Source organism: Panthera leo, chromosome E3 (genome assembly GCF_018350215.1).
Source record: "Panthera leo isolate Ple1 chromosome E3, P.leo_Ple1_pat1.1, whole genome shotgun sequence".
Lineage (NCBI taxonomy): Eukaryota > Metazoa > Chordata > Mammalia > Carnivora > Felidae > Panthera > Panthera leo.
Genome location: NC_056694.1, coordinates 13,620,290 through 13,646,744, shown reverse-complemented (window position 1 = coordinate 13,646,744; position 26,455 = coordinate 13,620,290). Strand labels below are relative to the sequence as shown.

The 26,455-nt window shown below is 49.3% G+C and overlaps 1 protein-coding gene across 4 annotated transcripts in view; it reads right to left on the bottom strand.

Moving 5' to 3' along the window:
* The window catches only part of AUTS2 (activator of transcription and developmental regulator AUTS2), a 1,111,391-nt gene that overhangs the window by 62,930 nt on the left and 1,022,006 nt on the right, over window positions 1-26,455 (bottom strand). For all 4 annotated transcript variants that reach the window (XM_042921091.1, XM_042921093.1, XM_042921092.1 and 1 more), the window contains exon 6: window positions 21,648-21,699. In XM_042921091.1, coding sequence (XP_042777025.1) covers window positions 21,648-21,699 — 52 coding nt within the window. The remainder of the gene's footprint in view (window positions 1-21,647; window positions 21,700-26,455) is intronic.

Here is a 26,455-nt window from a genome sequence, read left to right as displayed (position 1 = left end):
AGGTGCTGACAATGGATCTCCCCTCTTGTCCAGCCAGAGCGCTCACTCCCAAGAAGATTTTACCCTAGAGGAAAAGGGTAAACCATTTTCCAAGTCCAATTTAATTTGGTCTACGTCTTGGAGGGAAGGTCATTTCTCTTACTAAAAGGCTCAACCTCTTTGCTCTCTTTCTCTAAAGATCTATAAATCACAGTTTGAGTGGACAAATTATAAAATGTGATATAATACGCCACATGTATGTGCCATATTTCTTCATTTCTGAGACCTGTATTCTGACCGTTGTCACCGACGCCCACATTTTAATGTTTCTGAAATACAGAGGCATCTTGCAATCAACACGGTAGTTTCATACAGTAGTATTTCTCACTCTCCACTCTCCAAAAAATTAAGAAGTCAATGGTGCATCTTACAATGGAGGCAAGAAATTGTTTAATGCACGGGGTTCCTGAAAATGATCTACCTAGATTAAATCCCATCATTCACATTTTAATAGGATGCCACCACTTTGGGACCTAACACAGAATTTCAAGATGGAAATGCAACCACTCTTCCTTCCAACAACAGACTGATGTTTTCCTTCTCATGATAGCTTGCTTTCTGTTAAGCTTACTCTACACGGAGAATCCAGTTACGATATTATCTGTCTATACCCACAGGGTATATCAAAATACGGAATCAAATCTCTGATGCCATCACACATAAAAACAACTGAAAAATATCCAAAAATATAGTCCCCTCCCCCGCAAAAAAATTGACAGGTACTTTCCCCTTTGTAAGAGAAGTTGCCTAGGTATATCCTTAGGAGGTCTGTAAACAAAATATTAGTTTCAGGGGTACCTAGTCTTTATCTTTTAAAGATTATTTTCTAGGTAATGGTGCCCAACATATCAATTTTACATGCAGCCAAGGACCTGTAAACTAAACTCAAATGCACAAGAGAAGTTGCTGTTGTCGAAGATGCAAACAAAAGTGGGGTTACAGGAGTTTTTCTCTACAACTCACAAAGGTAAATGCAAACACAGTTTCTCTGGGGGGGAAAATCGGAGCCTTTTATTCGCTTTAAATGCCCCCAATGCCCTTTGTGTGAGGACTCTACACGGCGCACAGACACCTGCCGTGTGTCTGACTCCTTCAACAGCACGGGCAAGGATGCAGGCTCCGGGGTCTTTTGCCAAACCCAGGAGTGCTGTCTGCCAATCCCCTGGCCCCGGGTAGCCTCCAGGTGAGAGTTCCAAAAGGAAATTTGTCCTCGTTAAGCACGACTAACAGTAGATTAGGGAGAAGTGTTTCATGCAAAGCATCACCCATTGCAGGTGATTCAAGAAATCTGTTCTCAACTCCTAGCCCCACCTCCCCACTTTGGGACATTCCCCCTTCTAATTCTGACATGCCACCAAATTACTGGTTGTAGTTAACATTCCGATTTATGTTAGAACTAATTACATTTAAATAATAAGCCGAAATGAAAAGTCCGTTTGTAAAGGCATGGCCAGACAACACTATTTCAGGACCTGACACTTTACGTCTCCTTAAAACCCACAACAGATCTAAAATATATAAATACATCAAAGATCTTTGAAGAATTTGAGGGGCGCCTGGGTGGCTCAGTCAGTAAAGTGTCCGACTTTGGCTCAGGCCACGATCTCAGTTTGTGAGTTCGAGCCCCGTGTCGGGCTCTGTGCTGACAGCTCAGAGCCTGGAGCCTGCTTAGGATTCTGTGTCTCCTTCTCCCTCTGCCCCTCCCCCACTTGCTCGCACGCGTGCTCTCTCTCTCTCTCTCAAAAATAAATAAACATAAAAAAAATTAAAAAAAAAAGAATTTGGAAGGGATATTTTGCTTTGCTAAGGGATCACACATACACACATTTTTTAAAAAAAATCATTGCCAAGAATAATGTTTCCGTGGACATCACGTTGATTTAAATTTCATGGACACTCACTCCCAGCTTAAGGGTCCTGAGCCCCACTTCTCTTATCAATTAACCTGCCAGCTTGATTAGTCAAGTCTAATTAGTTAAATCCTTTTTTAATGAAAAGATTATGGCTTAAGCAGTCTGCCAGTTCCGGGGCTATTGGCAACTACAAGCTAATCTCTGCAGGGTGGGTGGGGGAAGGGCGTGGACGGTGGGGGGAGGCAAGGGGGAAAATCCTGAAATTCCAATGGAATCCAGAGCTCCAAGAACTCATCTAAGTCATAATCATAGCATCCCAAATACAATGAATATGCTGTACACAGATGCCCCAAGCCCCCTGCCTCTCCGTTATTTTGCACATGTAGATTCTTCCCAAGGTAGTTACTTCCAAGTACCCAAACCAAACGGCTAAGTAATCTAGAGTCCTCAGTGAAAGTGGTGTAGCAGCAGGGAGAAAATGAAATCATTTTTAATTTAAAAAGTTACTGGTAACAATGTAAGGTATGTACTGGTAATGTAGGGTATCCTACAAGACAACCAGTCTGGATGCTTCAAAAGTTGACGTCCTTAAAAAATTTAAACAGGTGTGTGTTGGGGGGGGGCACCTGGGTGGCTCAGTCAGTTAAATGCCTGACTCTTGGTTTCAGCTCAGGTCATGATCCCGCGGTTCGTGGGCTTGAGCCCCACATCTTGAGCTTTATGCTGACGGTGGAGTCTGCTTGGGATTCTCTTTCTCTCTCTCTCTCTGTCTCTCCATCTCTGCCCTCCCCCTGCTTGTTCTCTTTCTCTCTCTCTCTCAAAAATAAATAAACTTGAAAGAAAAAAAAAAGGTGTGTGTGAGGGGAAGGATGGGGGTGGAGTTCAGTATCAATATTTGATTTTAAGAGGCCAAAGAGACAGACAGATCAACCAAATGTGTGACCCTAATTGGATCTTAGATCCAGAAAAGAAAAAAAAAAGGAAAAAGAAGAGCCCACTGTTGAAACACACACATGCCCATGTACACACGTACACACACGTACACACACGTACACACACACACACACTCCCCACTTTGGACACAATCAAGGAAAGTTGGAAATGAACTTTAGATCGAATCACAGTTAACTTACTTAGGTGAGATAACAGTAGTGGGGTTTTGTTAAGCAATGCAGGAAACGGATATTGAGGGATTCCGATGCCTTTAACTTTGAAATGATTTAGGAAAAAAAAAAAAAAAAGGGCAGATGTGGCAAAACGTTAATTCGTGGATCTGCATGAAAAGTGCGTGGGAATTCACTGTCCTCTTGTTCTAATTTTTCTGCAAGTTTGCAATTTCGCAACATAAAAAAAAAAAAATTTTGAAAGACTTTGGAGGAAACGTTGAAGCAAGCAAGAAAGCAGGTCGTGGTCCCAAAGACCCGGAGTCAGCGTCTGAGGGGCCCCGTGAAACCATGTGCTGTTAAGAGCAAGGCCATGTCCCTGTCTACTGTCCCTAGCACAAGTAGGCACTCAAGCATCTGATCACTGGATGGACGGATTCATGAATAAAATTCTGGCTCCAACACGTGTCAGGCACGCGGCCTTCCGCAGGTAGTTTCTCTGAGCATGTGCAGAACAGAACAGTGACGCGGGCCAGCCTTGCTGGGCTCCTGTGCCCTCGGAGAGAACGCGTACCAAGGGCGCACCAATATGCCAGCTGGCATATACCTGGGGCTCAGCGAATGGTGCTATCGGTTCTCTTTTTAGATGACTCAAGGTTTTAAAAATCCCTGGGATTGAAAAGCACAAGTGGCTTTGGTTTTCATCTGATTTATGGGCATGACGAGATCGGAGAGGTCTAATGGCCGCCTTCCTTGTACTTGTACTTATAGGTTACCTCAAAACACCCCTTTGCTGACCTCTCTTGCTAAACACTCCACTCTTATCAGGCACAAAGTATTTCTCCACAACCTCATCTGACCACATGGGACATCGCTTGTAGCAGAGGCATGGGAGCTGGAATGGGTTTCTCTAGAACTGGGAAGTTCTCATGACAAGGTTTTCCCAGCACAGTAGAGCCATGGGTCGTGTTGTCTCAAGGTGCTGGGTTGGAAACCCCTTTCTCAGGAGTTTCTCAGCTACTGGAAGCCCAATCGATTCTGAGATGGCTCACGGGGTGGGACTGGTGGGGAACAGAAGGCAGATGGGGTTCCTCGTGGGAGAGGTTTGGTAGCGAGAATGAGGACAGGAGACGGAGGCCAGGCTGAGAGAAGGCGCTCAGCCACTTTCTTCCTCTGTCACATAATCCCAACACACTGCGCCGGGGTGACCTGTGACTTTTGAGACCAGGGTGAATGACTTATGCGCTCTAACACGCCCCGAGGCGGCGGGAGTGCTTACCCCTTCCTTCAGCTCTTGAGTCTTGTGAATCTGACGGCAAACACGGTAAGTTTAGGTTTCAATAAATCCCCCTGTCAGCCTGATGGCATTTAAAAATTAAACAACAACAAAAAGGGCTTCATGTTGAACTTTGGATCTGCTTATAATAAAGTCCGTGGGGTAATGATTCAGATTTTGGCAGGAAAGGCTTTCCGACGGCTGCCGAGCCGGTGACGGACAGAAAGGAGGGGGGACACCAGGCTAGAGATTTAGGAGAGGCCTGAACTCCTTCCTCAGAGGTGCCGGCTCCTAGGTAAGATCGAGAACTTCTTGGCCTAACACCTGGTGGCCAAGCTGACTCTGGCTCTCCCGCGACACCATCCCGAATTACCTCCCGGAGTGAGAAAACGGTGAGGTGAGAAAACCCAGCAACCCTCCTCCCCCCCTCAGCGTTTCACCGTGTGGGATGTAACTAACTGGCTTTTCCACTGGTCTTTTTGAGGAACTTGTGTTTCAGAGAATAATAGCGATAGACAGGGTAATCCCTGCGTGCTCTAACCCAGGCCCCACTGGCTATTTGAGAAAAGGATTAAGTATTCTCTCCTCTTAAGAAGCCCTTTAGAGCTATGCAACCCTAAACAAATACTTCCTTTAGGAGGTGATTCTCTTGTTTACACTGCACAGACATTTGGGACATTCCGCTCACACCTCAGAGGATACGGGATGGCCTGACCTCTGGGGCTGAAATCCAGCCAGGACTGAGGATAAGGCACCAAACAGGTGGAGAACCTAAGGCAGCTTGCTCGGCCTGTGGCCTCCCTTTCCTCAGTCAAAGCGGTGGTCGCACCATCTACCTCAAAAGGGTACCGTGAGGACTCCACGAGTGAATCCCTATAAAGTGATCAGAACAAAGCCTGGCTCGCAGTGAGGACTCCGTACATATTCGCTCCCATGACTCGTGGATTCAGGCAATGGAAAGAAAGTGAATTCTCACTAGGCCGGTCAGGCACCCACTCTGCGGGGCAGGCCAGGGTTAGGCCTGTCGTCCCGAAGTAATTGTTAACAGCAGTCTGTTTTTCTTTCAAGAACGTCCTGGTCTGGACAGTAAGTCACACAGGCACCTTAAAAGGTCACTCAACTGAGATGCAAAGGCAAGGTATTTTACAGGAAGGGGGGAGGGGGCGGGGGGGGGGAGGGAGAAAGACCTCATAGAGGCTTATTTGTTTTAAGTACCTGAAGAAGCAGGACTAGATCTGTCTGTCGTCATTGTTGCTGTTTGCTACTTAAGGCTAAGGATCCTCTGAAGAGACTGAGGGAAATGAGCCAGTAGAAAGGGAAAGAAAGGCTTGACTGGGGAGCTAAGACAGACCAGGGGACAGGGAAGCCATATTGACTGATGGAGGCCAGCCAGGGAAGGAGGCAGGAGACCCCGCTCCCTCTTGGTCAAGAAAAAGAGACCTTCTGAGTCTGGAAGAGGAAACAGGGGCTGTTCCCCAGCAGAGACCCTCTGTCTTCCCCAGAAGAGCAGGGCCAACCAATGAAGGAAGAGAGGGGAGACGGGTCTAGATGCCCTCAAGAGTTCAGCTGAGGTTCGAAAGTGCAAATGTACACAGTCATTAGCTCAGTCAATTTTCTTCCAGAACACTTAGCAGCCCAGGGGCAGGAATGAAGGAAGTAAGACAATTAGCCCGTCGGTGCAGTCGGCACTTTGGCCACGGGATGTGGCAGAATGCTCAGGGAGGGAGTGGCGGCAAGGGTTACCTTACAAGTAAGTGTATTTAGGGTCCACATACCTCCACAGAGCATTTGGCAAAGAAAACCATGGTTTAAAGTGATGCTCTGACCCAAAGGGCATCACCGCCCAGGAGGCCGATGGGTACCCACAAGGCAAAGGTCGGCACCAGGCGCGGTGAGGGTCTGAAGGTCTTCAGGACAAATTTTTGCAGAACATGGATGAACAGCAGGGGATTTCTTGCACGTCTCCCACCAGAAAACTCAAAGTGGGCTAGCGGGCTTTAGAAAGAACAAAGCAAACCGCTCAAGCAGGGACGAGGGTCCTCCTATTCGGAGCCCCGTTGGCTCTCCCTGCCACGTGTCGATCTGCCCACCGCCGAAGGGAGGTGATAAGCTCCAAGCAGTCACAAAATGAGCAGTTCTAACAAAGTCGCTAGGATTCCCGGGCGTAACTGCCGTCTGATCGCTTGAGGCTCCTGGACCCCTTTTCCACTTTAATTTCTATTCATCAGCAACGTAACTTTGATTCTGTAACTATATAAAGTCTGGGTATGCGTGTGGGGGGTGAAACATCACACTCCCACCTTCTGTAAAAGCCAGCGGCTCAGTGCGTGTGACCCACACAGAAACTGAGGCCGTTCCCTGCTCGGCGGCCTCCATCCAGCCTCTCCGGGACCGCATGGTCAGTAGTTTTCTCCCGCCTACACCATGGAGAGTTCAGGCTCAGTGGGAAACTGTGTTGATCACAAGAGGCCGTTTTTAGTTGGCCAAATCAAAGCTTCTCTCCTTCAGGCTGGGCTCGCCCAGTAGGAGGGATGCGGGGCTGGGAGGGGCTCAATTTATTTGTTGAACCTAAGGGAACCTAAGTGAGGCTGGGAGGCCAGGAGGCCGCACCCAACAACCGGCTGTCACCTGCCACTCACAGGATGCTTTTCTGGCATGTAAACTACCTACTTGGCTAGGCTACTGGGTGGATGAAACAGATCGGCATAAACCTGCCTGGCATACCGTAGGTACTCAGTATATGTGCATAGCCTCCTATTTCCTTCCAGAAAAACACCCAGTCGGGATCATCCGATTATCCAAGAATGCCAACTGAGTTTAGATCAAAGTAAGATGTTACTTTTCCCTACTTTTCCTTACTTTCTTTAATCAAGTCACTTAGACCCCCTCATCCCATTAGAACGTAATTTCCAAGGTTTCCGTTTTAGGATGTTAAATTTTATTTTAGTTTTTTTAAGTGTTTGTTTATTTTTGAGAGAGAGCATGTGCGCTTGCACATGAGTGGGTGAGGGGCGGGGGTGGGGGTGGGGAACAGAGGATCCAAAGAGGGCTCTGTGCTGACCGCAGAGAGCCCGATGCGGGGCTTGAACTCATGAACCGCGAGATCATGTTCTGAGCCGAAGTCAGATGCTTAACTGACTGAGCCACCCAGATGCCCCAATTTTAGGACGTTGCATTTTAATTCACTTAGGTTGAACAAACGAACTGAGCCCCTATTGTATATAAAGAACCCTGCTGGTCACTGTGGAGGGGGTGGGGTTCAAAATGGGAAAAACTCTGCACCTACAAGTCCAGTAAGAAGTAGGATGCACCAAGTGTCCAAATTTTGGTAAAGGTGGGACGGCTTCCTGCAGGATGTAGCATTTGCACAGAGCCTTGAAGGGCAGGTAGGACTTTAAATTCACACGCCTGCTTGTATAAAACTATTGGATGCTGCTCTCTTTCAGGTTCTACTTTTCAGGCATTTTGTCTCTTCTGTCGATAAATATAAACCATAAGAAAAGGCTCACTGGATGCAAAACATGGATTAAACCTCTTCTGAGAAACATGCAAACAAAAAAGGGTATAGGCCTGTTAATAAAATGCCTGGGAGGGCACCGACTTCTTGCTCTGATAACTTGCCACTAAAAGGAAAGATTTAACGTAAACCTTGCTCTTGCTTTGATCACATTTGAGGGTCACCAAAGAGCTCTAGCTGATGAGGTAAAGCCCTGTTGCTCCGAAGAATTTCAGCCAATATGGAGGGGCAGTCAGTCACCTTTGACGATCTCTAATGGGACACGGGGTCGGGCAAGGACTGTCCATGGACGAAGACATTAGATGGAAGGTTGATGGGGTACCTGGCAATGCAGGCATCATGTGGCCACAACCGGAACTGACTGAACAATCTTGGCATCGCTAAAACTTGGACATCCAGACGCTGGTCACCCGGATGTGAGGCCATGTGAGCCTCCCCACAACGCCTATGGCGTTCTCTTGCCAAAAGCCTAACCCAAATCCAGTCAAAGCTTGAGGGCCAACTTCCACTTACAGGAAATGTGAGCCATAAACTAAACGATGCCACAGGGGCTTCTAGAAGGCGGAACAGCGTACAGAGCAGGTGACCTGGGTTTTTGCAACAAGTCTCTGACTTGAAAAAAATGGGAGGCTGGGGAGAGGTGGCAGGCTCTAGATTGACACCAGGGGTACATGACCCGGGTTTGTATCCTGCTGGGAACAGATCACGGACAATGGCACTTGTGGGGCAATCAGGGAGATGGCCCCGGGGACGGGTGTTTCACTGATGTTGAGGAATTATTGTACTTTGTTAGACTGGTAACAGAATGTGGCCGTGTAAGAACAAATTTGTAAGCAGATGCGCACTCCTGTACGTAGGGGTGAAATGACATGATCCCTGACACGAGCTTTAAAATACTTCGCCGATACAGGAGGGAGGACAGATACCACCCCACCTACCCTTGTCACCTAAAATCCATCGTGGCACAACCTCGGTAAATCCGAAGCTGTATACAGAGTGCACACATGGGGGTTCATTCCGATGTTCTCTATGCGTCAAGAATCCTGGTGTGAGGGGACCAGCAGCCTGTGGCTTCTCAAGCCCTAGAGATAACCGGGGGGTGGGCTCCCATTTGAGAACCCCTACTTGAACACTTCTAGTCCTGGAAGAGGTCTGTTCCCGAAGGACATCCAAAAACAGCTTTAATATTCAGGGGGCTTGCAGAAACCTCACAGGGGAATCGCCTTTTGGGGGAAAACCCAACGCAGTCGGTCTAATTTTGTAGGTTTCAAACTCGACAATACCTCGCAGGGAAAGGGAAACAGACGTCAGACCGCTGCTGATCCCGGCTACTGTAGTTGCAAGAAGGCCCTGCACAGCACTCTGCTTGCCGAATAGTTGCCGGTCATCGCGGCACATCTAGCCGAGCATGTGTGTGCTTTGTGTTGTGATAACCCTTCGCGCAGGTGGCAAGCGGGCGTCTGTGAGGCGGTATCTGCCAACCAGGAACTGGACAGAACAGTTTATCTTTGAGAAGTGGCTGAGCAAGTTAGCTCAGCTGGTTACAGCAGAACGCTGGCCCAAGGTCATGGTTCCAAAGCCCATTATACTCGAGACTTTCCCTCTCTGATGCAGACCTACCTTCAGGCCTGGCCCAGCCAGCCACCCTGTACTCGAGGGGGCCCGCTCCCCAGGCTAGAGACTGAGGTTGCGAATCCACCACGAGGGCAGCAGTGAGTCCGGTGGCAGGTGCACAGCGTGACTTTGATCAGGTCTGGGGCCTCTGATGTTAACGATCAACAAAAAGGCTGCCCGACAACGAAGAGACCTACTCCCTGCTCCGTAAGAGTATGGATTTCCCTGAGTGATACTGTGGGTCACCTGAGCCCTGCCAAGAATCACCTGCAGGGCACCCCCTGGAGTTCCCAGTTCTATAGGACACTTTGCGTCTCCAACTACTACTCGAGGGGATGCTGCTAGGGCCGGTCTAGGGACCACACTTTGAGAACCGCTGGTCCAGACCCGGTGCTGTACCTGAATTCCACCCGATTCACTCCTTATCAGCAGAGACTTCGCCTTTCCCTATTCTGTAAACTAAGTACTGGGCCCGGAAGCCCAATCCGTGACACCTCAAGAAGACGAGGAGGGACGCAGGGAGGGACTGTAAGTGAAACCCTGAACCACGCTGGGCTGGGCCCTGGACTGGCAGCGTGACCTTGGTGCTGTCCTCAAAGAGCTGAAACTGTTTCCGCCGTCCTTTCTTAGAAAAGTTCTAAAGGGGCAACAGGGGAGACCCGGGTGCGTGTGTTCGGAGGCCAGCTGCTGCCACAACCGCTAACGGTCGCCAGGCCTCGAGAACCTTCTCTCCGCGGGCCGGCCTTACCTGCCCTCCAAACACAGCCGGCCGCCTGCCTCCCGCCCCTCCCTGTCGTAGGATGTCAGTTGTTCACCTGCGTGGAAATGACAGCTGCTTGTCACGGTCTACATGAGAGGCCTCACTTGCAGCGGTAACTAGCATGCCATTTCCAAAAAGCTGTCATTGTCTGGTGTCAGCACAACCCACTGTTCAAAGATCCGCTCTGACATGAACCAGGCAGCGCCTGAGTGTTATTGCCGCGGACTCCTCTGTGCTCCGGCACCGATGGCAGCTGCTTGGCGCCCAGGGTTTGTTTCACCCAATTATTTGTTTGTCACTTGGAAGCCCAGGATGTCGAGCAGGTATTGTGGAGGTATTTTTGGCCTGATGCACAGGCGGAAAGCATAATGAGGCCCTCAGGTGAAGGCCTATTTTGTCAGTTAGGTGCTAGGATGATGTGCAGCTGAGAAGCCCGGGTAGCAATTAGGATATTTGAATAAGATAAGATACGTGGCAGGATGCTGAGAAGGCTCAGAAAGTCGGCCTTAACTTTTCCACTGCCAAGAAAACCCTTACAGTAGGCAGTTTTCAAGTTTGTCCCGGAGCTAATACAGAAGGAGGATGGGGAAGAGCTGTCTTCTCTCCACCCGGAGGGCCCTGAGAAGGAAGACGGCTGAAACCAGGCGCCAACCCGGTACCAGGCCGACCGGCAGGGCCAGCTGGGGGGTGAGGCCCCGACCGCACAGGGGTGACAGGGATGTGGGCGAAGACCAGCTATCCATGGTCAGCGAGGCCAGAGGAGAAATGGACAGCCACCCCCCCCAAGAGGCCTGTTTCAGTCAGGAGTCTCTCCTTCCCACAGGAGCAGAAGACAAATTGATTTGATGTCTAACATCTTGGGAAGAGGCCATGAGACAGGGCAACGTGGGCCCTACGGCCAGCTGAAAAACTGAAGCCACAAAACTTAGTTTAGAATTGAACATTCGAGGGGGCGCCTGGGTGGCTCAGTCGGGTAAGCGCCAGACTTCAGCTCAGGTCACGATCTCGCGGTTCGTGAGTTCGAGCCCCACATCGGGTTCTCCACTGACAGCTCGGAGCCTGGAGCCTGGAGCCTGCTTCGGATTCTGTGTCTCCCTCTCTCTCTGCCCTTCCCCCCCCCCCCCCTCTCTCAAAAAAAAAAAAAAATAAGTAAACATGAAAAGAAAACTTTAGAATTGAACATCGACTAGAGCCCACAGCGGCTGTGTCCCTGCTTCTAATCCTGGAATTTCTTTCTAAGACCACCAGTGTCTCATTAGTTATCAATCTCCACACTTATCAGTCTCGGAAAGTGAGGGCAACGGCCCAGACAAACCTAATTCTTCCTAAACGACACGCCACGGCTCTGGTAACAATGAAATTAACCTAACTCCACCGGAGACCCGTTTACAAGTTTAGCGCGAATCAAGCTAAAATCCAGCAGGCAGCAAGTGAATGAAGTCGGTGTTATCATCACCTTCTAGCAGAAGAGAAGCAGGAAGTCAGATGGCTTTAGGCCGGAAGGCCCAGATTAACTTTTGAGGAAGCCGAGCTCTGACGAATTGCTTGGTGTGCCGCGTCCTCTGTGCGTCCACTGACAGCGAAAGACAAATGGCGAGGTGGTGACACTCCCTCCATTTTCTACAACGGTCCATCCAAGCCTCGTTTCGATTCACATCGTTCGAATGAGTCACTCCTAGAAAAAGAAGCTGCCTGGCAGCTTGCCCCTGGGGTGCTCTAAGGCAGGGCCTTGCTCTGGTATCTGACCCCCTCCTCTAACCTGCAGCCATCCCTGGAAATGGTCCTGTCTTTCCACCTGAGAAGTCAAGTTTGAAGGAAGCCGGGACCTAAGGTCTTTATATGGTGGGGCTTTATAAACATTTACTGGAGTAGACAAAACATCTCTCGTAAGCCACTCAAGATGCAGACCAGCAGAGAAGGACTCTGCATCGTCATTCCTATTCTGGAAGCAAATACCTAACCGTTGATACTCAAACCGGAGCTGGCTCACTCCCATCCCTTTCCCTCTTCCCTCAGCCCTGAGGTTCAACCCCCTCTTCCCTCTAAGATCTTTCTCGGACATGAAACCTCCTGGAAAGGTTTATTCCGCCCTGTTCTTGCTTACAAGTTCAGGACCAAAGTTACCGTACTGGCCACCAGGCACTATTCTTCAATAGCACTCACAGCTCTCTGGGGAACTGTATGCCTTCTGCACAAGCCTGACGCTCTGAGAAGACCTAGATCATCCCGAAGCAAACTTTGGCCTTTAGAACCTAGAAGGGATTTTGAAGTCCAACCCAACTTTCTCACGTTACCGACAAGAAAACCAAGTCAGGTGGTTACAAGTAGCCCGACTCAGACTTGAGCCTGGCGCTCCCATGACTAAAAGCAGCCAAGTCCCCCACTTGGCAGTATGTTGATGTGGCAAAAATTTAAGCAGCACACTCTAAATGAGAAAACACAAAACCAAAAGGCCCCAGTGACAGGCAATCCCCAGGACTTTACAATGCACCCCAATTTTTGCAATAGCTTAACTGATTTGACAACAGGATTGACTGTTAAAATGGAATACTCGACGGGGGCAGATTTTAGTCTAACACTGGCCAATCTGTGCCCACAGAACACATCTCTCAGAAAGGTGACATCTTCTGTAGTCTACTGAGGGCTGGCCTGTTTCTGGTTTGCTGAGCCTTCAGGGTTCATCCTAGAGCACCGTCTCCTCCCAAGAAAGCCTTAAGATTATTATTTTTGCTTTCTTAGCTAGTTGAGTGGCTTCTTTCCCATTTTGCCACTTAAAAAGCCTCTGGTTGAATTTTAAAATGTTTAAGGCCTGTACTATTCTGGCCGTACGTCTTGTGTGACCTGTTCACTGCTGTATCTCCCGAGCGTGTCCCACAGCCAGTGCTCCGTAACAGGTGTTGAATGAAAGAACCAATTTCAATATGGCTTCCACTTTAAGCCATCAGCTGACGGAATCAACACTGACGTCATTTACTTAACAGCTGACAAATGTGATTTCCAGAGGGGACTCCTTGTCAAACCGAGTGCAGGGATAAAGTTTCCGAATCAAGAAGGCTTGAGAGAGGAGCCGCAAAAGTCTAGCAGAGGACAGTCAACACTTGGAAAATCACACGTTGCCACAGAACAAGAGGAATGACGCCGCCGGGCTTTCCTGCGAGAGGAGCTTTACCGTGGAAAAGCCTTTCCTGGCCATAAACAGATAATGAGAACGTGATGTAATCCTGGCTAAAATTAGGTTTTAGTGTTACTCTGCTGGGATGTGAAAGGTGATAGATAAGAGGGGGAAAATGTTTTCCAAGTGGCTTTTAAAGGTATCCAAATATAACCGCCTCCCACATCAGTCTATTAACAGGCACACTTGAGACATTTCCCTCTTCAAAAGGACTCTTAGAAAAAGCAATGATGTGCTCTCAACCTCCTCCTTTATAAGACAAGGTTTACGAGGGTCAGAGAGGCTCTGCGCGCCCACGGAACACTCCTCCTATTAACAGGCCCCCCGCCTGCCTCGGTGTGGATTTGGGCCTCGTGCTGCTTGTCATCGGTTGCTAGGGAAATGCTTGAGAGTCCTTAGTCACTTCTAATAAAATCTGGCTAAAAGTAAAGACAAGTCCACTTACAGGCACAGGAATGGGCATGGGGAGTAGAAACATGGAGGAATGTGGTCTTACTGGAAGGGGAGGAGATCAGAGATGCCCTAAGTTGAGCCCCGCTGCGATGTAGGGACCATGACAAGGAGTTACCTGGGTGTTAGGATACACCCTGGGCATCCGGGAAGGCCCCTCCCCCATGGAGGGCAGGGTCCTACCGACATCCAGGGGACATAAAATAGCTTGGGACGGTGTGGTGGAGAAAGCCCTGGGCACTTGTTCTGGCCAAAGAGAAGGTCAGAAACGCCACACGCTGCCTCCAAATTCTATGGTTCTGTCTACTCTCCTCCCTCTACCAAGATGACTAGCCCTGGGCACGATGGGGGGCTGCTGGTTTGGCCTGGGTCCTGGAATAAAGACGATGAACCTCAGCTCGTCCGCAGCTGACCTTTAATCTTGCAGGCGTCTGCAGCATGGGGTGCAGTAAAAGCGGATGAACACAGACCCTCTTTATTGATGTACAAGGGCAAAGACATCCCTCCAGAACCGGCCAGGAGAGTCCACTATTCGTTGTATCGCTGTATACTGGCACGAGGTTCACAACAGAAAGGCACACTGGCCCTCCACCCGAAGCTGTACCAGGCAGAAGATTTACTTTTCAGTTCTTGGACTGAACCGCTACTGCTGAGAGGTTTGCTCGGATGGAAAGTTCTGCGCCTAACACCCACAGTGACCTGACAGAGCGCCCCACGGAGGACTGGCTCCTTCTACTCCTATCCACAGGCTTCAAAAGTTAGCCAGAAATCATTTGTAGGAGGGGAACCAGAGGCACAGCCATTCATGGCCAGCTTTCCACTTGGAGGTAAAACACATCTCCAAACACCCATTTACAGGCAACCTTGCAGAATCAGGACCTGGAATGCACTGCCCCATTGAGTCCAGGCAAGCTCGGTGGGTTGATGGAAGTCAAGTCTAAGGGGTGGAGGTGGGGGTGGGGGCTGGGGGCTCTCTGAATCGAGGCCCGGAATGTCTTTGGTGGATTCACAAAGTGGGTCTGCCGTTGAGACCCGCTTCCCCGTTTTTAAAGCACAGGCTGGGCGAGAAGGTAAAAACACTTTGATGCTTGCCCCGGGGCTAAATCAAAGACAGCTGAGCGAAAGTTCAGGCACCATGAAATTAATAACATCACTGGTGTAATCGCTCCACCATAGGTTTAGGATAAACCCCGTAAAAATCCGAAATGCACGAAGGAGATTACTTGAGTGGGAATCAATCATTTCTCCAGTGAAATTTCTGACATATCCTTATACAGTATATTTGCTGGATTCATAATTCACCAAAGTTGCTTCCTGAAGCCTGAGCATTGCTGGGCTCTCTGAGTAATTGAGACAAATTTTGTTTGTGAAATAAATTCCAGGCAAGAGTGTATTTGACTTCTGCACAGGAAAGGAAAGAATTCTTATGTAAGCTGCAAAACAATAGCGTTTTATCTTATCTGAGGAACTTACTGCTGCTTGCCTGTGTGTGTTTTACTGCCAAAATAAAATAAATTGAATCAGCTCACACATGATAACATGCTCTTTCCTAACTCATACTAATTGCTTGGCTAATTGATGTTTGTTGAACTTTCTCCATTTCATTGAGTGATTAGGTACAAAGCTAACAGTTGACATCTGTAGGCGCTTAACTGGCGTCTGTAATTACTGTTAATGTTAAATAATTGTTAGTTAATTGGAGTGGTAACTGACTGAATAGAATCCAGATTGTGAAGCAAAAAGAAACCTAGTTAAATAAACATACATTTTCAGAGAAAACAACATTTTTCTGCAGTTGTCAGAAACTAGAAATAATCCAGAGGGCCCGGGATGGCCACAGGCTTCCTCCGTGCAGGAAACTCTCCAGGCCCGGAGCTGACCCCTCTACTTGAAAGTGTCACTAGTGAGGAGGCCCTTTGTCATAGAACGGCTCTCACTGAAGACTCTCCAGAACAGACTGGCTGTTTTTTGTTTTTTGGTTTTTTTTAATCGCAACGAGTGCCTATTCCTTTTTCTGACACAAGCAAATACCACAGCGTCGGCGAAACAAAACGTTAAATATGAATGGACCGAAGGGAGGGGCTGGTCAGCAGGCAGGCTTTTTTGGGGGTTTTTGGCCAATATTGCCAAAGATGGAGAACATTCTTTCAGAGGACAGCAGCGAGCGAACGGATAGAGTAAGCGAAGAGAGCTGTGGTGGGTTCCAAAGTAAATGGAGTGGAGTCTGGTCATCTGACTAAAAGGAAGGGGGCGGTTACACTGTCATCTCCAGCTCACAGGGGTGGCTCTGGATCCAGAGAACGGGCCCACTTTTTATCTGGAAGGGGGGCCTCGCCGCCCGAGTTCTCCAAAAACGCCATCGGGATCAATCTGCATGCTCAGAATATCTCCCACCCCTTCCCCAAATGTCCGGGGATGGGATCCAACATTTAAATACCCAGGATTTCCCATCTCTGTCCACACACAAGGGCAGGGAAAGATCAGGCGACAGTTAATGGGAAAATATCCGGAGAGAAACATTCTCCTCACAAAAACGTGGAAGGTTTTTAGACCCTTGCTGGTGGTCTCGCGCTAACTGTAGAAGGCATCTGTTTCCAAGAATTTTCAAGGAATAATTCTATACAACAAATTCTGTGCGTAAGAGTCTGGCTCCTATAGGAAGGTCAATTTCCATAACAAAAGGAGCTGATTGCGTGCTATTTGCAGTGTGGGGTAGTAGAAGGACCCCAACTACTCATAACTCCTTTGTCTGAATCAAGCACCAATTACCCTTCAATAGTATTTAATTTTCCACACATCAGACATCTCTATCTCCTCAAGACCCAAGAAATTGCTCTGAAGCAGAACAAAAAAAGGTCCAGAGAAAGAAAAAGTGACAGTCTTCCCTTATCTAGGATTTAAGACATGACAAAAACGCAACTGATTCACAGACGCTGAAATTGGCTCAGTTCGCTCTTCTGCACACGGGGGATGTCCTTTCCATCCTGTTCTCCTTAGGAGGGGACCCAAGACACTACAAGGAAGTGTAAAATGCTCTCCATATGTTCATTATAACTGGGTTTCAAACTCTACATCAAGTTTTTCTTTTTAAAGAAAGCTATCCCACGGTCAACTGCACTGTTTCCACTTAACAGAGAAAGCACAGGATTGTTTTAGGGGATGGGCTTTTCATAAAAGCCCACGGTGGTCCCGGTGGGAATATAACTTTTATTTTGTCATCAAACCGAAGAATTCCCCTTTTATGTCTAAACATAATGAATGAGGTGAGATCATCACCGTTAAATAGATACTAACGTATCTTATGTCTAGCAACTTTTTTCTCACCTCATCTTCTCAAATCTCCACCAATTCTTTGGCCGGCTTTTCCTTCTGTGCTGCTGATAAAACCACACTGTCAAAAACACCCAAAGGCCCCACTACCTTGAAGGCTTCGACCTCATCTGTGTCCCATGGAAACCCTCCGTGCAAAATCGACCCCAAGGACAGGCTGTATGTCCCCTAGTCTGGTCGGGCCTGGAAAAGGACAAACTGCTCTAGTCAGAGAGAGCTCCAGGTGGCCTCAGTGTTCCATCTGGTGCTCATCAGGGTGGATGTGGGTTCCCCCAGAATTCCCCACGGCTGGCCTGCTGGGGGGGGGGGGGGGGGCTGGGGTCCCGCGGAGGGGCGGGCGGGTGCTCCTTTGAAGTTCACATTTCAGTAGACCCTGGGTGCTCACAGCACAAATCTGGGGGCCTCATTCTCGCCTAGCCCTTCCCAGATGTCCATTAGGCCAGGCCCGGCTCCTGAAAAGCTGGCGGAGGGGGCCCGGACACTAAAACGTAAGACAAGGGGGAAGTTAAAGAGAAGGGGTGAGAAAGTCGTGGGGTGAAATGCACCTCTTGGCCACCTCTCATCTTCTCTAACTGCCCTGGTTGCAGGCTGGGTCCTGGAAAAGGGGGCTCTGAGGCGAGAAGGGGTAGCAATTACAGGCCTTTTCTCTCCCCCTGACCTAGAACGGGGACCCACACCAGGGCTGATGTCCTGTAAACAGAGGGAGGGCTCCAAGGGAACACCTAACTCCCAGACAGGCCTTCCTTGCTTTTCTTCTCTCCTCCTCAGGTAGCTCTGCCCTGGGGCCCTTCCAGAGTGTGACAGAGATTAACTCTCTTAGCCAGATGGTCATGCACAGACAGCAAAGTTCTCATCTGCATTTCTGCCTACATAGCAAAGTGGCAAAACCATCGAGGAGGAAGAGGACGCAGAGTGGGTAAGAAAGGGTCATAAATACTGGCTGGAGACACTGAATTGACTGCGGAGTTCCTTTTAAGGATACACAGTCCAGAATTTGGGGGACCAATCCTGTCGCTCCTATACCAGTTCAACCAACTAAATACAGACAAGAAGTTAGTCGGTCTCTCTCTGTGTGTGTCTGTCTCCCTGGGAAAATTAATTTTTTCTTTGGCAGATGGTTGAGTCACAAAGACAGAAGGATTCATAAAATTCACATGAACATCCTGTAAACATTTAAACACATAAAGATTAAATAAGGCAACCATGACCTTGATTAAGGTTCAACTTTTTTTGGTTGTTTTTTAGTTTTTTTTTTTTTTTTTTTTTTTGGTAATGTCTACAACCCTAAGCCCTGCAGTTTGGAGGCTTACCTCCCCACCTCTCCTGACATGGTCAGCTCTCACTGGGCGTGTTGCATATACGTGCAAGCATGCGCTGTTTGATTGATTCGTTTTACAACAGGAAATTAAGGGCATCGGAAGAAAGTGATGATTCACATCCCCCAAACACAAGAGCCTTACCAGTTCTCTACTAAACTGGACAGACGGTACAATACAAGAAAAGTCAAAATAAAATCCAAAGGCAGAAGTGACACGTACCTCCTCTGCTTCAGCCCCTCCTCCCGTCCCAACTAATTGTTTGCTCCCCACCAGAGATGCTGGCGCAGGACCAGGAGGTTCTGCCGTGGTTGAAAATTCTCACCTAACGAGGCGAAATGGCTTACTGAAGCTCACAGACCCACAGGACTCGGGTCATAGCCCCCGCGGCTTCAGCCGGAGCTCGGTCCCCAGACTGCTCAGCCCAACATCAAAGCTGCGCCCCGCCCCCCCCCGCCCCGGCCCCCACCACAATCAGCTTGTGAGATTAGCACTGCCCTCCCACGGTGAAATTTTATGGACCAAATCTGCCCGCCACCAGGCTCAGCAGCGTAATCTCACCAGCAGCTGAAAGCCAGGCTTCTCTAAGGCCAGAACACTGTGGGAGTCCCGGGAGGGGGAGGTGACGTGTCCCAGGGAGTCAGATTCCCTGCACTCTCGTTAGACTGTTCGATAAGCTGAAGCCTTGAAGATTTTGCCAGTAGTGTTTGTTACCTGGTGTAAATGTGCCCTTTCTTACAATGCTTTTCATTGCTCTTGGCTAAGAATACTGGACAGAGACGGGAGACCTGACTCACGGGCAGGCAGGCCGCTTTGCAGGAGAACTTGAACTTGACGTGCACGAAGCTGACAGTTCCTTGAAGGCCTTGTCAACCATCCGTCCAGTAAACACTGCCACTACCCCGAGTAAAAACAGAGCAAAAACCACAAGCACATATCGAGACTCTGTGCACCTGTCTTGAAGCAATTATTGACGTTATCACTCTACAATGAATCTCTTTTTGAAGTTGTTTTCCTGATATTTAGCAGTTTGAATACTAATCCCCTTAACAAAACTGTCCCCAAGCGTTCCCCCCTCCCCCGCCCCCCTAATCTCCTTCTCTCCAGGGGGAGGGCGGGTGCTGGGTACCAGTCAGTCGACTTTGCCGCACCTGGATTTGCATTGATTCCTCTCTTGTCATTCATGTTACCAACAGGAATTAGCATAAGGCATTAAGGGAAACTCTGGAGGAGAAAAGAAAGGCCATTTTGATGGAAATAAGGGGCAAAGGAATAATCTGCCATCAACTAAAATGCTTATTTGTGTATGGTTTCCCAAGCAAAGCTTAGAAAAAGCCTATGTTGATTTTAGCGCACACAAAGAAACCTTAATCCTTTCAAGGCAACTAAATCACCCCCAGAAAAGCAGCTCAGAAGAAAGGCACCCTGTCAGGGGGATGACTATTCACAACCAAATAGATGCCACAAATCACACTCTGTAAGTAAACAAAAATAAGAATGTGGGAAACGTTTGATTGGAAAAGGGAAGGGGGGCAGGGGTGGGGGGGTCGGGGCTGCGGGGAGCCATTCTCATCAATCACTCTTCAACTTCCCTGAAGAGAGCCTTTCAGCTCGGTGAGGGCAGCAAGGGCCTCAACGCAGGTCCCGGAACGGAGCCAGCTCCCACTCTAGGGCTGATCCCAGAGAGGGGACACACATTCCAAAGCTTTTTGGAGCCAATGAGCAGAAGCAGAAGGGAAGCTTGGGGCTGGAGGTCCTGGGGGGGGGGGGGGGGGAGGGGAGCGGGGGGCACCTGAGACCTCCTTTCCAGGCCCTGTCCTATTTTTATCTCCTCCTCCACCCCCTTCTCTCACCCAGATTTGGATCCACCAGTGTCTACCCATCCCCTTCCCTCATCAAAACGAGCAATAAACAATTAGGCATTTGTACATATGAGCACTGCATGCTATGAACCACAAACATCTTCTTTTATTGGGCTTTTAGCCTTATGGATAACAAATTTACACAAACTTCCAGTCCATCAAAAAATATGATGACATATAAAACCGGAATACTCCATCATGCCATAAAAAAGATAAAAACTCAACGTGACAATAATTCTGGGAGTAGCAGCAATCACACTAGCATCGACACCTCAAGGGAACTCTAAACATAATGTACTATTTAAAATGGCAGTTGGGTTCAAATTCTGAAATCATCTGGGAGCTCAAAAAAAAAAAAAAAAAAACCAAAAAAACAACAAATAACAAAAAACAAAAACACAACCAAAAACCCGGCACTTGGAAATGTGTCTTACTGAACCCAGCTTGCAAAAAATGCTAGCCAAGGCAACTAAGCGGATGTGGAAGTGGCTTCAAATTCCTCCACTCCAGGGAGGCCCCACTCTGTAACTTGTACCAAGCACTGGTCCCAGGTAACAACAGCAGGAGACTACCACAGACAGCACCCCGTCTGTATTTAGTACCGACCGTGCAAGCACCCAAATCAGGTTCCACAGCGAAGGGGAGAAAGTCACTCAGTGTATGTAATTTATACCTTTCCAATTATACACCTTTGCGAAGGCAGTGACTGGAGACTCCCTTCGATTTCGTGATTTCCAACGACACTGCTACAAATGAAAACTGCAGTGATCGAGGACAAGTTTTCCCTTAATGCACTGTTATATCATTAGCCTGTCTTAGTCTGACATTGCAGTTTGGAAGAAATTAATGGGACAGCACATATTTAAATTTTGCCCTCTTGCTCGTTTATGAACTTCACCGAAAGCCCACAGCAGACTGAGGCTTGGTTTATGACCATAAGCCAGTGCATACTAAACATCCACTGGTTATCAGGGTCTGCAGGACGAATCAGCTATTTAGAGTTCTATTTATAGTTCTCCGACTGCGGGGTAGTTGATAAGTAACAATAAAGTGAAGGCATTTGGAGAACTATTATTCTCCATTACCGCTTCCTGCATTAAATTAAACTCACATAGATAGCAGTGATTTCTTAGTCAAATCAATTTAAATAAGGATTCAGCGTATTCTTCAAAAAGAAACCATTCTGGAATACAACACCAAAGCATACAGAATCTGTCTCAGGCAAAAACACACAGGGTGAATCGTGGCTCCAGAGTGAAAAATGAAAGACCGTTTGTTTTTTATTCTGATTTTCTAGGCAATGACAATGAAACAAATACAAAAATCAGCCATTGCTCAGAACGAAGGTGTCTTACCTTTGTTTACAATAACAGTATTGAAGAGCTTTTCAGAGCTGGCATCTGATGCCTGAAAAACAAGAAAGGGAGAAAAAAATGTGATTATGGTCGTTAATATTGTCATCACCATCATCACTGATTTTCAACCAGTTCACTACATTTTTAGCAAAACCTGACAGGGAAAGCAGCAATTTCCCCCAATCGTCCATAAGGTGGCGCTATTTGACTGCACGAGACAGACCTGCAGTGCAGCTCTTTGCTGGGGGAAAAAATCTGATTTTAAAAACGTGTCCTTATTAGACATATTATCTGTGCAAAACATATTTCTATGAGATGATACACAAAGCAATTCAGCTCATTCACATAATGATTTTGCAATTTCGTTGACAGATCATTATTTTGGAAATGGTGCTTTTTTTTCTTTGAGATGTACAGACATGCCTATTTTTCAATTTTCTTTCACAACCCAGAAATGCCTATTATTTAACGCTATGCTTTTCCTCACTAAAAAGTAATGGCTAGCACTTCCGGAAATTAATTTAAAGATTCAGCCGATGACCTCGAGATCCTTGTTCTTCCTAGCAAACCAGGACGACCTTGGTGTTGAAACAGGAGCAAGCTGACCTGCCCCCAAACCTGACACGATGCATGCCATAAGCGTTACATCCTTCCCATTTTCTAGAATCGTATCTGCTAATTACTACAGGGGCTTGAGGAAAGTGAGATAAACCTGTTTCAACAGCAAGAGTAAAGCCAGGGTAAATTATACACTAATGTTCTGGAAAATAAACACACAGTTGATTTGGAGGAAAATGCCATAATGCTGTAGAGGCACGGAATATTTGTAGAACTTCTAGAAAAAATTAAACAATTGAAGTAAAAATAAGCATCCCCACTAAGATAATCTGAAAATGGACCTGCATTTAAAGTTACAATGGCTATGCTGTAATCCTTGCCATGCAACCCTTGTAAATCATTTGTCTTTCACACTTTATACATAGAGATGCATATTTTGACAAAGCAAAGCATAGCATGTTGAATAAATATAGAAGGAACTATAAGAATCGGGGGGAGGGTATATCCCAAGTACAGCATATTCTGTGACTCTGGGGCTGGGGGGCTGACTTTGGGGACAAAGAAGGTACTCAATTTAGCCTTTCTGTGTTATGTTGATGAAAAAGAGATATTCTTATGTATATCTGGGGAACATATTCTGGTTTTCAATGCAAGGGATACAGAACGACAAAAAATATTTTTATTATGAGTATTTCCCCCTTTATTTTCCTCCTAACCTCCCTACTGTAGAGGTGGTTCAGAAAATTAATAGATCAAGGGGAAAAATGAATGTATGTGTAAAACAAGGATTGGCCTGCACACACATGTATATACAGTTTAAAATAAACCCTAGATAGCTTTAAAAATTTTTTTTGTATGAATAAAAAATATGCCAAAGGCCTTCCTGACACCTTAGAGGTAATTAAATAAAACTATACAATAGCTTTTCAGAAAAATCAGCTGCCAAAAAAGTGTGGCATGGAGAAAGAAACAAAATATGCCTTAAACAAGTCAGAAAGATTGTTAATAAAGGCAAAAATTACAGTAATAGTGCTGTGAGATTGCTATCTGTAGTGAGATGTCTAGGAATGTGAGTTTTCCCTGCTAAAAACTCAGAGATAAGCCTATGTCACCATTCGTGAATGCAAAAGCATCCCTTAGTTTAAACTGGAAGGGCTATGTTAAATTCATGGCTTCTAAAAACAAACTCCGGCTGATACGTTTAAGAGAAAGAAAAACAGTCCATTAATGAAATCATCTTAAAACGGAAATCACCTTTGCAGATACAGGGATTCCCTATTAAAATCTGTCTAATTGGCCCAAAGAAATAGGACAATAAATGCAAATGCACCCCAAATGCAGAGAACGTGGGTGAGGAAAGGAAATGGTTCCCGATTGAGTTTTTATTTGTGTGGGTGTATGAGAGAGATCCAATAGGACAGAAGCTGCAGGTTAACAGGCCCTCCGGTTGTCTGAAACACCTCCTAGGGGCTGTGGCCTTTTGTCGGCTCCCCTGGTCTACACAACACACGCTATTCTCAAGGAGGCGGTTAAGTGTTCCTTGTATCTGAAGCGAACTTAGGAAAAGTGATTATGATGCCAACCGGTAAGTTATTAAGGAACTAAGTCTGACAGGATATTCAGAGAAGATCAGGAGTGTGCCTGCTAATAACAGCTGAGCCCTTTAATTTTCTGATGCATGTCACAAAGCCTGAAACGATGCCTCTTCTAATTGGGGAAGGGGCCGCCTCAAAAAAAGCCTCCGCAGGAAAACACCCCAAAGAAAATCAGTGCAATGGGACAGTGGCTAATCGTAAAATGATTCTGGATCCCTTCCTTCTCCCACCCAGGTGGTTGAAACTATGGCGGCCCACCGTCCTGAGAAGTCAGAAAGGAGCTTCTTGGCCGAAGTCTAAAGTGGAAACTACAAGAAAATCCTTTACATTTCCTCCACCAACTTTCCAAATTCGACTTCTGCCTTTAAAGCATCTGTGTAAATTATTTGGCCCTTTATCTTGGGGACGTTTTCTTTTTCATGATTTTTAGAAGAAAAAAAAAAAAAAAGTCTGCAATTCCTTGTACTACCTGGGCCATTTTCCTGGCCGATTTTTTACTTTTATTTTTCCATCACGAACGTCGAATGGAAACATGGTGAGCGAGAGGCGAGTCGAGGTTTCCCTTCTCTCCTTTTTTTTAACACAGAGGTACCCTTACACGCTAAGGACTTCTACATTTTGCCCTCATTTCGCTTCACGCCCCTCGCTCGGTTTGGGAGGGTGAGGGCGTAAAGTGGCTGCATGTAAAAAGGACAGAAAAACAAAGCTCTCTTTTGGCTGCTTTTTAATGGGGGGAGGGGGGGGAGGGAGAGATTTTTTTTTTTTTGATACTAAAAAAATTACTAGAGGCCGTAGTTGGTGTTTAGGGAAAAGTTAATAAGTCAAACAGATTGGAGGAAAGAGCGCCGAGAATGGGAAAACGAATGCGAGCCTTCCGTGCAGACGGGGGTGGGATGCGGCCGCTCGGGTTCGAGGGCCACCTCCGTTCTCTCCGGCCGCAGACCCCGGGGCGCCCTCCGCACCCGCGCCCGCAGGAAGAGGGACTTCCCAACAAGGGAAGAAAAGCCTCCTCGAAACTTAAGCGCGAGTTCTTTCAGCGACTGCCGCCGACCGCGAGCCCAGACCTCCTCTGGCTTCCCTTGGCACCGCGTGCGGGCCGGGATCCCGACCTCGGAGCGGCAGCGCCACGCCGCGCCTCGGTCTCCAGCCCGACTGGGCGCAGGCCCCGGCCCGGGCCCCGGCCCCCGGCCCCGGGTCGGCTGGAGCCCCTCGGGACCGGAGGCGCCGGGCCGGCTGCGGCCCCCCGGCCCTGCCGGGCACGTCCGCGCCGCCGCTCCCCGGCCGAGCTCGGCCGGCCCACGGAGGAAAGTACAAAGGCGGGCGGCCAGGCCGCGGAGGGAGGGTGGGAGGGAGGGCAGAGGGAGGAGGGGTGGCGAAGGGGGGCCCGGGCGCGCCAGACGCGAGGCGCCCGCCCCTGCCACCTCTGCCCGCGGGCCCGGCCGCCGCAACAAAGACCCCCGACCCGGCCGCCTCCCTTCCGAGCGCGGGCGGCGAGCGAGGGAGCCGCGCCCCCGGGGCTGCATTACCTGGTCGCAAAGGGTTAAGCGGTCCTGTCAGCCCCAAGTTCATGGTTTGGTTCCTTAGCAGGGCTCACGATGGGGGATCGGCAGAGACCAGGGGGGAAAAGCGGCCAAACACACGAAGAGAAAACGCCCAACTCCGACCGGGCTGCGTCCGCAAGTCTGTCCTCGGTTCCTCGCGAAAGTCTGAAAGCGGATGCACGGGACCCAAATCCGTACGAGAGCAGCAGCTGGCGGCGGCCGAGCGCCAGCGCCGCGCACACATCCAGCGCGGCCGAGGCCGGGCGGCGGGCGGCGGGGGGAGCGCCCGATCCGCGCCCGCCCGCTGCCTCCGGGCCGCTCCTGCGGCGCACGGGTCGGGCCGGGCACGGCGGGGACCCGAGCAGCGTCCCGGGCGGGCCGGCGGGCGGGCGAGGCGGAGAGGAGCGGCCCGAGCCGCGGCCGCGGCGCGCGGAGCTAAGAGCGAGGCGGCGGCGGCGGCGACAGGACAAAGGAGACCATGTGCGGAGGGAGGGAGGAGGGAGAGGGAGGAGGAGGAGGAGGAGGGCGCGCGGCGGCGGCGGCGGCGGCGGCGGCGGCGGCTTCTCCCCGGCGGCCGCCTCGGGCTCCCCGACTGTCGGTCCCGCCTCTCCAGCAGCGCCGCGGCCCGAGTGGTCCCGGTCCCGCCGCCGCCGCCGAGGCGCTGGAGGGAGACGCTCCGGGAGTCTTTATTCGGGGCCGATCTCGCCGGGCGCGGCGCGGGAACGCTGCAGCGGCCGGGGCGCCGGGAGGGCTGCGCGGGGCCGACGGCGCCTCCTGGCCGGAGGTCGCGGGCGGCGGGCGGGCGGCGGGGAGCGCCCGGGGCTGGCTGGGCTCCGGCCCGCGCTCCGCTCGCGGGCGCCTGCCTCTCCCGCCGGCTCCCCGCTCAAGTGAACTCCATCGGCGGCCGCCGCCGGCGCCGCGGACTCCCAGGCTGGACGGGCGGCAGGAGGGGGCGGCGGCGGCACGGGGGCCCCTCGCTCCGGACTTCGCTCCCCGACTGCGCCGAGCGCGCCTCCTCCAGACGCTCGCAGCTCTCGGAGCGGGACTTCCTCGGCGCGCCGAGCCCGAGCCGCCGGTGCCGCCGCCCCTCCTCCGTCCCGCCCCGCGCGCCCCG